The sequence below is a fragment of the Scyliorhinus torazame genome, chromosome 15 (genome assembly GCF_047496885.1).
Source record: "Scyliorhinus torazame isolate Kashiwa2021f chromosome 15, sScyTor2.1, whole genome shotgun sequence".
NCBI lineage: Eukaryota > Metazoa > Chordata > Chondrichthyes > Carcharhiniformes > Scyliorhinidae > Scyliorhinus > Scyliorhinus torazame.
The window spans coordinates 105,439,792-105,452,629 of record NC_092721.1 but is presented as its reverse complement, the minus strand read 5'-3'; the positions used below and the strand labels follow the sequence as shown (position 1 = coordinate 105,452,629).

The following is a 12,838-nucleotide window of genomic DNA, read 5'->3' as shown; positions in this document are numbered from 1 at the left end:
TTTCTTCTCGTCAAACCTTGGCAATGCTTGGACATATTTAAATAGATTCCCACCAAGCCTTCGACTATGATGCTCTTTCTCACTATCCTCATCACTATCATCCAACTGTATGTTTCCCTTTACGTCTGCCAATTTTAACTGATTGTCATGTTTCATGGCCATTTTCTGAAGTTTAAACTCCCTCGCTTTATCTTTTTCCCTGATCTGTATCTCCCTTCCTTTTTCTTTTTGTTCTGCTAGGGCTATTCTTTCTTTTCTCCTTTCTTCTCTCTCCTTTTCTTTTTCCTTTCTCACTCTTTCTCTTTCTTTTTCCTCTCTCTCACTCTCGTAAGTCAGCCACTTTAATTCTTTCTGATGTTCCATTTGTTTAATTTGCAACTGAATTTTTGCCATTTCCAATGAGTCAAACGGTACCTCAGGCAACTTTAAATGCTTAACCACCACCATAATTACCTCATCTTTTCGCATTTTGTCAGGTAATGTTAACTGCAATGTTCTTGCCAAATCTAACAGTCTGCGTTTCGTTTCTGTCCGTAAGGTACTACGTGTAACATTCTCCACCCCCAAAAACTTCTGAGCCTCTGAAAGAGCCATTGTTCACAACACTCTCCCCACTTTAACTAAAATACCACACCGGAAAAGCAACAAACCTTCACTGTCTTTAAGTTCACAAAAGCCAATCCAATAGATAGACTTTTATCCCCCTCGAGCCCCCAATTGTTATGGGCGAGGCGTTTTCAGAACCCCAAAATGTATCATGGAGTTCAATCAACCTCTCCCTTTAATGGATTTGTTGCTTTTCCGAGCACGCGGCTTTTTCCCTAGGTGTGGGATTACAATTATGGACACGTGGGTTTTTAAACACAAAACACTGTTTATTCCATGAACTCAACTTAACATCTTAAATAAACATTGGATCTCTTCATACCCCTTACTTCAAAGATAACTCAGAAAATATTGCAACAGTAAATAACTCCTTTAAAATGTTCCTTCAAACTTCCAAGAGACTTAACACCTTTAAACAGTATCACATCAGGTTAAATGATATATATATTTTCTGTTTTATGGCAGAGATATATTATCTTGGGTGATTTCAGTTCCAGCACCTTGCTTTCTTCATGCAGCTCTCTGGAAACCCATAGATATACCCACGCTGCTTTCTCAAACCTGGCTTTTCCCCTTCAAGTAAATCACAGCAAACCAGAACTTTTCAAGCTGCTTTCTCAAGCTGGCTTTCTACTTTTAAACTGCTCTCCGCAAAACCAGCCAGGCACTTTTCAAACTGCAAAACCAAAACTTCAAAATGGCTGAACTGAGCTGAGCTCCACCCACTCTATGACATCACTGTTTTCTTCAAGGTACATTGCTTAAACATCCAGTTCTTAAAGGTACCCTCACGTGACACCTCTCCCCAAGAAAAAAAAACCCACCAACTTCAAGATGGTTTCATTTTTCACTTTACACTTCACACTGGCATACACAAATTATTTTTCTGCAGTAATATTTCCAAGTACTGTACATCAAATATATACTTCTTTGTCTTTCTTGAATAACTTATTTGTGTTTACCTTAAAATCTAATTCTAGCATGGTCCTACTTCCATATGGGGAAATATTCTGTAACTCAATATTTCCCTTATTCATGCAGTGAGGGCCTATGAAAAGATTGAAAAATTTGAACAGTTATTAGAAATTGCAAAAAGCAACTACAGACAACTTGGAGGTACGCTGAAAGAAGACCACTTCCGGCGGAAGGAAGGGAAAGAAGCAGAAAGGTATTTATCTAGTGCAACTTTTTATTACTATGAAAATATTCAGAATGCACACTGTCAGCAAAGGATCTCACTCGCCACACATGGCAGAATATAGTGGCTGTGCTGCCCATTGAAATAAACAGAAATCACAGACGAGGGTTCCCACCAACAGCATGAAAATATATGCTGAGATCGGCAAGGGGGGAGGGGGGGCGAGGTGCCCTCCGACCAGGCGGATCATATGGAGCGTCAGAGGGCTGAATGGGCTGGTCAAGAGGATTCATGTGTTTGCGCATCTGAAGAGCCTGAAGGCAGACGTGGCAATGTTACAGGAGACATACCTGGGGGTAGTGGATCAGACTAGGCTGAGGAAGGGTTGGATAGGGCAGGTATTTCATTCGGGGCTAGATTCTAAAACTAGGGGGGTTGCGATTTTGATTAATAAGCAGGTTTCATTTGAGGTAGGAAGCATAGTGGCGGATTCGGGGGGTAGGTATGTTATGGTGAGTGGGAAATTGGAGGGGATGCCGGTGGTCTTAGTAAATATTTATGCACCAAACTGGGATGATGCGGAGTTTATGAGGCGGGTGTTGGGGAAAATCCCAGACCTGGACTCACATGGGTTGATCATGGGAGGGGACTTTAGTATGGTCATTGATCCGAGGTTAGATCAGTCAAGATCAAAGACAGGGAGGGTGCCAGCCACGGTGAAGGAGCAAAAAAGGTTTATGGAACAGATGGGGGGGGGGGGTTAGATCCATGGAGGTTTGGTCGGCCAAGAGCGAATGAGTTCTTTTTTCTCCCAGGTTCACAAAGTATACTCCCGGATTGATCTTTTCGTTTTGAACAAGGCTTTGCTGGTGGGGGTGGTGGATGCCGAGTATTCGGCGATTGTTGTGTCAGCCCATGCTCCACACTGGGTGGACGTACGAGTGAGCAAGTGGGGGGGGAGTCAGCGCCCGCAATGGAGACTGGATGTAGGACTGTTAGCAGATGAGGGTGTGTGCAGATGGGTGGGGGAGGCCATTCAGAATTATTTGGAGATAAATGATACAGGGGAAGTTTCGGCAGCAACGGTGTGGGAAGCACTGAAGGCGGTGGTTAGCGGGGAGCTAATTTTGGTACGGGCTCATAGGGAGAAGGTGGAACGGGCAGAGGCGGATAGGTTGTTTAGGGAAATACTCCAGGTGGATAGAAGGTATTCTGAAGCCCAGGAGGCAGGGTTGTTGAAGGAGTGGCACAAGCTGCAGATGGAGTTTGGGCTGTTATCTACAGGGAAGGCGGTGGGGCAGTTGAGGAAGGCAAGAGGGGCGATATATGAGTATGGTGCGAAGGCCAGTAGAATGCTAGCACACCAGTTAAGGAAAAGGGAGGTGGCCAGGGAGATCGGAAGAGTAAAGGACAGAGGAGGAAGCATGGTACTGGACCCAGCGGGGGTGAATGGGGTGTTTAAGGAGTTTTACAGTCGGTCGTATGAGTCAGAGCCCCCAGCTGGGGTGGAGGGGACGAGGCAGTTCTTGGAAAGGTTGAAGTTTCCGAAGGTGGAGGAAGGGTTGGTGGATGGGCTGGGAGCCCTAATCGGGATTGAAGAAATACAAGAGGGATTGGAGGCCATGCAGTCGGGCAAGGCCCCGGGACCGGATGGCTACCCAGTGGAATTTTATAAGAAGTTCTCTGGGATGCTGGGCCCGCTGTTGGTGAGGACATTTAATGAGGCCAGGGAATGGGGTGTCCTTCCCCCAACAATGTCACAGGCCTCTATTTCATTGATCCTGAAGCGGGAGTGGGACCCAGCGCAATGTGGGTCAGACAGACCAATCTCCCGATTAAATGTTGATGCCAAATTGCTGGCCAAAATTCTGGCCTTGAGGATAGAGGACTGTGTTCCGAGGGTGATAGGGGAAGACCAGACGGGGTTTTTTAAGGGTAGGCAGTTAACGGCCAATGTTAGAAGACTCCTGAATGTGATCATGATGCACTCCCGAGGGGAGGGAGGCGGATGTGGTGATCACTATGGCCGTGGAGAAGACCTTCGACCGGGTGGAATGGAATTATTTGTGGGAGGTTCTCGGACGGTTAGGGTTTGGGCAGGGCTTAATTGACTGGGTCCGTTTGCTGTACCAGGCACCGATGGCGAGCGTGCGGATGAACCTGGGATGAAGTGGGTAGTCAGAGGCTTTTCCCCAGGGTAGAGGGGTCAATTACTAGGGGGCATAGGTTTAAGGTGTGAGGGGCAACGTTTAGAGTAGATGTACGAGGCAAGTTTTTTTACACAGAGGGTAGTGGGTGCCTGGAACTCGCTACCGGAGGAGGTGGTGGAAGCAGGGACATTTAAGCAGGAAGCAGGACGATAGTGACATTTAAGGGGCATCTTGACAAATACATGAATAGGATGGGAATAGAGGGATATGGACCCAGGAAGTGTAGAAGATTGTAGTTTAGTCGGGCAGCATGGTCGGCACGGGCTTGGAGGGCCGGAGGGCCTGTTCCTGTGCTGTACTTTTCTTTGTTCTTTGTTCTTTGAACCGGGTGAGCTCGGACTATTTTAGGCTGCACCAAGGGATGAGGCAGGGTTGTCCCCTCTCCCCACTGTTGTTTGCCTTGGCTATAGAGCCATTGGCGATGGCGCTGAGAGCGTCAAAGGACTGGAAGGGGCTAGTCCGGGGTGGGTTGGAACACAGGGTCTCGCTATATGCAGACAACCTACTCCTACATATTTCCGACCCGTTAGGGGGAATGGGGGAGATTATGTGGATCTTAGGGGAATTTGGCCGGTTCCCGGGGTACATATTGAATATGGGGAAAAGTGAGGTTTGTGTGATCCAAATGAGGGAGCAGGAGAGGAGATTGGAGGAGTTGCTGTTTAAGGTGGTGGGGGGTAGTTTTTGTTACCTGGGTATTCAGGTAGCAAGGAGATGGGAGCAGCTGCACAAATTGAATCTTGGTCGATTGTGGAACAGATGAAGGAGGATTTCTGGAGGTGCTCCTGCTGTCACTGGCAGGCAGGGTACAGACTGTAAAGGTGACGGTTGTCCCAAGATTTTTGTTTGTTTTTCAGTGTCTTCCTATTTTTATTCCAAAGGCCTTTTTTAAGCGGGTGAACAGGGTGATATCTGGGTTTGTGTGAGCGGGTAAAACCCCGCGAGTAAAGAACGTGTTGCTGGAGCGGAGCTGAGGGGAGGGAGGGCTGGCACTGCCGAACTTTAGGAACTATTATGGGGCGGCAAATATAGCCATGATTAGGAAGTAGGTAGATGGGGAGGGGTCAGTGTAGGAGCGGGTGGAGACGGCATCTTATAAGGGCACAAAAATGGGGGCATTGGTAACGACACCTCTTGCGTTCTCGCCGGCCCAGTACTCCACAAGCCCATTGGTAGTGGCGGCCCTGAGAGTCTGGGGGCAGTGGCGGAGGCATATGGTGTGGGCTCCAATCTGTGGTAATCACCGGTTTGTGCCGGGGATGATGGATGGGGGGTTTTGGAGGTGGCAGAGTGCGGGTATTGAGAGGCTGGGGGATCTGTTTATTGATGGGAGCTTTCCCGGTCTGGAGGATCTGGAAGTGAAGTTTGAATTGCCGGGAGGGAATGGGTTCCAATTTTGTGCGAAGGCAGGTTTTGCAGTCCTTCTGCCACAAGGGATACAGAACTCGTGGAGTGGGAGGGAACCCAGATAGGGGAGACAAAACGGAAATGGGAAGATGATTTGCGAAAGAAGTTAGAGGCGGGCCTGTGGGAGGATGCCCTGAGCAGAGTCAATACGTCCTCATCATGTGCCAGGCTCAGCCTGATACAATTTAAGGTGGTCCACCGGGCACACATGACGGTAGCCCGAATGAGCAGGTTTTTTGAGGTAGAGGACTAGTGTGGGCGATGTGCAGGAGGGCCTGCAAATCATGTCCAGATGTTTTGGGCCTGCCCGAAGCTCCAGAGGATTCTGGCAGGGATTTGCAGATGTCATGTTCAGGGTGTTAAAGGTGAGGGTTGCACCGAGTCCAGAGGTGGCGATTTTCCAAGTGTCGGAAGACCCGGGAGTCCAGGGGGCGAGAGAGGCTGATGTTTTGGCCTTTGCCTCCTTGGTAGCCCGGAGACGGATCTTACCAGCGTGGAGGGATTCAAAGCCCCCGAAAGCAGGGGTATGGGTTAGTGACATGGCTGGGTTTCTCAGGCTTGAGAAAATCAAGTTCGCCCTGAGATGTTCATTGTTAGGGTTCGTCCGGAGTGGCAGCCGTTTATCGACTTCTTCGGAGAAATTTGAACCGTCAGCTGATCCAATATGGGGGCAGGGTGGGGGGGTTGGTTAGGGAGCAAGGGGGAGGGGTAGGGGGAGGGAGTTAGACTATGTCGGCCTAGCTTAGGCGAAGACTGTGGGAGATGGAGGGGTGTGTTAAGTGTTGAACTATGTTTTTATCTGTACTAGAATCTTTTGTAATTATAAAACCATAAATGCCTCAATAAAATGTTTAAAAAAAAATATATATGCTGAGTAAAAATTGATTCAATCTCCTGTTAATATAGTAAGTTGTTTAGCAAGGAAATTTGAGAAAACAAATGGTCCCTTTCCTGGTACTAAAATGGCTGACTGTAATTTAGAAGATGAACTTTAATTTAAGCTGAATTAGACTTATATGAGGAAATGCTGCCTTTCTTCATTGTACTAACTCAAGCTGACTGAGTTAGATTGTACAAGGGCATAATGTGAGCTGCTGTGGTAGAATATGACCTCAGTTGTGCTGTCTGTCGCATACTTAGTTCTCCAACTCAGCTGTATTTTTCAGTTAGAGGACAAATATTTCTATTGCATAAATGTTGAAAGAGCTTTACCTCCCACTAAACCTGCTGAATGTCACTTGCCAGTATGTGAACCACCACCAGCTACGTTGCTATCAGAGTCTTTCTACAAGCCATCACAGTGGCACAGTGGTTAGCACTGCTCCCTCATAGCTCCAGGGACCAGGTTCAATTCTGGCCTCGGGTTTAAGTAGGGTGCTCTTTCCAAGGGCCAGTGCAGACTTGATGGGCTGAATGGTCTCCTTCTGCATTGTAAGGATTCTATGATTACAACACCTATAGAAAGAAAGTTCTAGAAATTTCTGGAGCAGCGGGTTGAATTTAGTTCCTTGTTGCTATCTAGATTGAAATAATGCACCTTATCAAGGTGAAGGGAATTACTTGGGAAACAAACTTGTTCTTATTTTAAAACATTTTTTAAAACAGTTTTAACATTCTAACATTTTATCCGTAAAACAAAACACAAAAAGGAATAACAAAATAACTCTCCCCCCATTCTACCAACCAACCAATCTACCTATGACTCGAAGAATAACCCTGCCCCACTTAGCTGCTAATGGCAACAAACTCTTCAGAGTATGAACAGACCCTATCTCTTCTGGAATCCCTAATAGCAGCCCCCCTGCCCCCCCAGGTGAACTTCACCATCTCAAGATAAAGGAACTCCATCAGGACCCCCAGCCAGACTGAGGCACAGGGTGGACAAGCTGACATCCACCCCGCTTCCTTGCAAAATCCCACACCTGCATGTACCTAAAGGCCTGCCCCCGTGGAATCCCAACCTTCTCGGTCAACTCCTCTAACCTCGCAAACCGCCCTTCCAAGAATAAGTCCTTCATTTCCATCACGCCTGCTCCTCCCAACCCTGAAACGTAGCACCAGCCTTGTCCTGCCCTTAACTTAAAATGTTGCTGGAATTACCTCCATGTCTTCAGCATGGCCTCCAGCACCGAACTACCCAAATATTTCCCTGGGTCAAAATGAAGCGGAGCTGTTGCCAGCACCCACAGCCCCCAATCCCTGGCATGAACCTACCTCCATCCTCACCCACATTGCCTCCGGCACCCGACCCCAAACCCACACCTTCTCGGCATTCGTTGCCCAATAATAATCCAAACTTGTTTTTAACTAAGGTTCATTAGTTTTTGCAAGGTGAGCAGATTGACTGACAGCTACCTGCCATAGTGTGTCTCTGGTATAAAAGATTCATGAATACTCCCCCCTTTGCTTCTGTATGAACCTGCTTGCTTCCTTCCCTGTAAGGAGACTGTTCGGCCTGAGTTAGATCTCAGGCAAGGTAGCAGTTTGGGTGCTGCAATTTACAGTGGCATCATTTGGCTAAGAAAAAGAAAATCAGCCAAGGTTTCCATCCCTGGCTATTGTACAAGTCCACAAACATTTTGTTCTTGCATAGGTTGTAAGTTTTGTTGGCAGGGACATTTATTGCCCATCCCTAATTGCCCTTGAGGAGGAGGAAGCTGGGTGAAGACTGGCCTGCTATTTGCTCAATAGTTATGTGAGCTTGCTGGCACATGTTGCCAAAGCTCACACAGAAAATTGTTTTATTGTGTGAGGAGCAGTATTTAGGAAATATTTCTCATGTGAGGAGGGGGATGATGTGGAATACCATTTTCCTTTGAACAGGATGCTGCAGGAGCTGCAGGCTCAACTGGAGTATGAGCGCTTACGCCGGGAGAAGCTGGAATGTCAGCTGGATGACTGTCGAGCAGAGATAGGCCACCTAAATCAGTGTCTGGAAAAACTGAAGACATCTGATGGCTGTGCGGTGAGTGCATTACACTATTTCAGCTGGTTTGAAGATTATTTGTATTTTAGGAGAATTTTAACAATGTATATGCACGTACTAGAAACCACCTTTTCAGCAGCCTAATTAATCTTTTGAAAGGGCAATTTCTCTCATCCCGCCTCTGGCATTCAGTGCCTGCATCCATGCTTAAGGCAAGTTGGTTATGAGGTTTGAAGCTGAGTGGTTCTGACAGACCCTAAACTAACATGTTGGAGTTTAGGTTATTGATGAGCAGATGTCATTTAGTGGCATTATTGGTGAATCTTGGTAATCATTGTATCAGAAATGTATGGCGCAGAAGGAATCCATTTGGCCCATGACATCTGTGCGGGTAGAGAAATATCTAATCCCACTTTGCAGCCTTTGGCCTTGTAAGTTACTGTACTTCAACTTCATTTTTAGCATCGCACAGTGTATTGTGTATATTTGTGCATCTTGTCTGCTCTTTTCAAATGCAGCACCCTCATGTTTCTCTGGATTGAATTCTGTTTTTCACTTTTCTTCCCACTTAACCAGTTTATTGATATCTTCCTACAGTTTGCAGCTTTCTTCCTCACTATCAACCATAAATCCAGTATTTGTAATACTTTCAAACTTCTTAATGATATCCCTACATTTAAGTCGAAATAATTGGTCGATGCCACAAACAGTACTGAGACTTGCCGATCCTCACTGGAAACAGCCTTCCAGTCACAAAAACCAACATTGAAAATTACACTTTCGTTCTCAGCCAATTTTGAGTCCAACGTGCCATTTTTCTTTGACTTTTCATTGGCTTTTACTTTTCTGACCAGCCTGCCACATAGAAACTTGTTGCAAAAGCCTTGCTAAAATCCATTTAAACAACATCAACACGCTACCCTCATTGTCCCTCCTTCCTTTGACAAATCCTTGCTAAATGTCCTTGATTAATCCATGCCTTTTTAAGTGACGACTTATACTGTACCTCAGAATTTCTTATGCTATTAGGTGGACTGGCCTGTAATGACTTGGTCTATCCCCTTCTCCGTTTTTTAAACAATGGTAAATCTTTTGCTGTCCTTCAGTCTACTGGCCTACCTGTAGCCTGAGAAAATTGGAAAATAATGGTCAGAGCTGAGAAAATTGGAAAATGATGGTCAGAGCTTCTGATATTTTCCTCCTCTTAAAAACCTGGGGATATATTTAATCCAGGCCTGGTAATTAACCTTTTCAATATTTATTCTTTCACTATTTTTAGAAGATCCAGTATTTTATTCTCCTCCTCAACTATAATATCTTTCTCCTTCATCTTGACCGTTTTTATATATCCAAAGCTTTTCCCAATGCAAACACGACCCCCCTCTCCCCTACAGGACCATCTGTCACTTGTTCTTTAGTTTTGCTTTCACTGAGCACCGACCCTTGTTCTCCCATTAACACATTCTGGGTGGGATTCTCCAGCCTCCTCGTGGTGTGTTTCATGGTGGTGGGAGACAGCCTGCCGTTGGCTATCAAACCTGCAGTGGGGGTGCGCTGTCAGTGGGACTAGAAGATCCCACTGGGGTGAAGGGTCGGAAGGTCTTGCCTCTTATCTTTATGCCACTACTAGCACTTTCTATAAACCTTCACACTGCCAGTAACGCTTCCTCTGTCTCGTGACAAACACATCTTTGTTGCGATCTCTCCTCGCTCCCACCAATCATTGACCTTCTACTCTTCAAAGTTGTTCCACCTCACTCATACAATGTAAAATCCATTGCATTTCTCATTCTGTTTAGCTCTGAAGAAGTCACACAGACTGGAAACATTAACTTTATTTCTCTTTCCACAGATGCTGCCAGACCTGCTGAGTATTTCTACCAGTTTCGATTTTTGTTTCAGATTTCCAGCATCCGCAGTGTTTTTCTTTTATTCTCAGTGTTTTGCCCAAGTAATCGATGGGACAGTTCTTTGTCCCTAAATTTTAATAAGGCTGAATTGGTTGGATTGGGATTTCCTGAGTTCTGTAGGGATTGCCTTGCTTGAAGATCTTGCTATGCCACTTTAAAAGACAACCATATTGTGTCAGATGTGAGACTGGTTAGGTGTGGCAGGATTTCTTACTTGAAGGGTACTCGCAAATCAATTGGATTTTTAAGACAATGGTGCAGTTTTCATGGTATTAACCTCTAATTTCTCAGATTTTCCATTGTATGGCACTGATCATGCAATGGCATTGGCACTTGTACGAGTGCAAAGCATCATTCTTGCAAGGCAGACAGTGTTTGCCAGAATTGAATAGCCTTGTTTCTTTTGTAGTCACTTCATTTATTTTTGGGTTGGATTCGTTTAAAAAATTTAAAATTTTGTCTTCGCAGGAAAAGAGTTTTGAAGAGCCAGTTAAAGAGAGGAAAAAAGGAAAGAAGAAACAGACGGCCATTTCTGGGGGGGTGTTTGTGCGGCGTGTTCCTGACAGGAACAATGCGAACCTCAGACCTCTCTGACACCTCAGAGTCCTTTGTCGTGAGCTTGTTCAAATTATAGTCATGTCTGCACATACTTTCGCATTTTACAACCTCTTATTAAACAAACAACTGACAGTCACTGTACTATTTTACAACACAGGTGTGAATTTTGCAAGTAATTCTATTGCCGGTTCCTAAGTTATTTTCCTGATCATTTTGTTTTATTATAAAATTGTTTTACGTATTTATTTTAGTGACTGTTCCAATTTTAAATTGACTAGGGAGCCATTAGCAAATGGCGGGTGACATCTGATTCTGGGATTCCTACCCCATTCCTGTTTCTGGCATTTTTAGCTGGTGGGGTTCAAGGGTGTGAGTAGTCCTTCCACATGCATTATTCACACTCTTGCCAGCTCCATTGTGACTGGTGGCAGCTTAAAACCTCCTACAACCTTTGTCGAATTGGGCCTCTTCTGTAGCTATATGTGGTTAATGGCACCTCCGAGGAGCCATGAACATTGGAGGAACCCCAGTTCTAAGTGGGCAATAATGAAACATCGTCACCTGCTCCTGGAATTTGTTCATTGACAAGCTCTGAAATACAAAGCAAAATTCTGTCCTTCCGTTTCAACAGTTAGATGCTGTATCATAAGGTAGATGTGTTTTTACTGCAATGATTGATTATAGGGCTCTGTCCTGCAAATGTAAGTTGGCAATTATATTGTGTATGTGTTGAGATGAGTGCTTTTCCCATTCAGAAAGAATGTTATGCATTCAAAACAAAATAAAATTTTGCTTGGGAACTCCGTGTCATGAATCTGAAGAATTTAAATCCTCAGCATTTCAAAATTGAAAAGAAATAGTCTGCAGCTTTAACTTAGTGAAAAAAGACAACTTCTGCTGGAGTACGGTGATTGGCAGGCCATTTGACTTGGCTTAATATAGACATCTCATTTTCAAATATTAATAGGTTTCATTGTTTGTGAACAACAATAGTTTTTTTTGTAGCTGAGCCCATTATGAATGCTTGGCTGTGTATCAAAGCTCCAGAATTACTTATCTCAGCAGGGGCTGTGTTCACATTTTGATTTTAAGAGATTAATAAAGTATTATATGTCTCTGTGGTTAGTGAAATAGATGAAATAGATTGACTTCTTGAGGGGACTTGCATTTTATTGATTGACTTTATAGAATGAGAGTTATTTTCTTCAGTATGAAGTGTAGTTAAATGGCAGCTTGATTAGATTGTTAGGAATGTATTTAAGTATGTATTTCAAATACATGATTCTCAAGCTCCGCCCACAGTGGATACTGGGTGAGTGGCAATGGAGATATGAGGAGGGGGTATGAGGGCATGAATGGGGGTGGTGAGGGATAAGAATTTGTGGCCCTGGCATTCATCAGTAAAATTAGGCTGGTGACCAGTGTAAGGAGACAGGCATGACTCCATCCTGCACCCATCTTTGTGGAGCAAGAACAAGATGTAAACAGGGGCCGTGTTAAAGCAGATTAGTTTGCCAGGTAGGGAGGTTTCCTGACTCGACCTTCCTGCCTCCTCTGCAAAAATCCAGCCCTTTATACTTAAGAACTTAAAGTATATTTGAAGTACTTCTACTTCAGGTCACTGGCATTTATCGTGTGAATCAGGAATGGCCTTTACTGCAACCTAATTTTAACCGTGCTGCATTAATTGTGCTTAACTTAGATGCAGAATTATATCATAGTTATAATTTGGTACTTGCATTTGTAGAAATATTAATACTTCCACTTAACAAGAAAAACACTTGAATATGTATTTATTTTTAAATTAAATGATCATATCTCCTTGTACCATGTTATGTTGTTTCTAATGCTTCAACAGTGCTATTATAAGTGTATCACTGACACACAACATGCCATGGTTAAGCTATAGATTTCTGATAGAGTCAAGACCTCTGGTTGGTTCGCAGTCTGTTCTATTTTGCTGACCATGATTGGAAGGTCTGTTCAAAGGAGGAGGACCGGAAGGGGAACAGGAGGAGAAGGAAGGATGATGAGGGGGGTAAGGAGGTTATGAGGGGGAGTGTATGGCGATGAGAAGCGAAAG

At 44.7% G+C, this 12,838-nt stretch overlaps 1 protein-coding gene across 3 annotated transcripts in view; it reads left to right on the top strand.

The window, feature by feature from the left end:
- LOC140391734 (ankyrin repeat domain-containing protein 42-like) overlaps positions 1 to 12,542 on the top strand; it is an 82,509-nt gene extending 69,967 nt beyond the window's left edge. For all 3 annotated transcript variants that reach the window (XM_072476537.1, XM_072476538.1, XM_072476539.1), the window contains 3 exons: positions 1,648 to 1,774; positions 8,185 to 8,326; positions 10,666 to 12,542. In XM_072476537.1, coding sequence (XP_072332638.1) covers positions 1,648 to 1,774; positions 8,185 to 8,326; positions 10,666 to 10,791 — 395 coding nt within the window. In that variant the 3' untranslated portion in view covers positions 10,792 to 12,542. The remainder of the gene's footprint in view (positions 1 to 1,647; positions 1,775 to 8,184; positions 8,327 to 10,665) is intronic.
- The last annotated feature ends 296 nt before the right edge of the window (positions 12,543 to 12,838 follow it).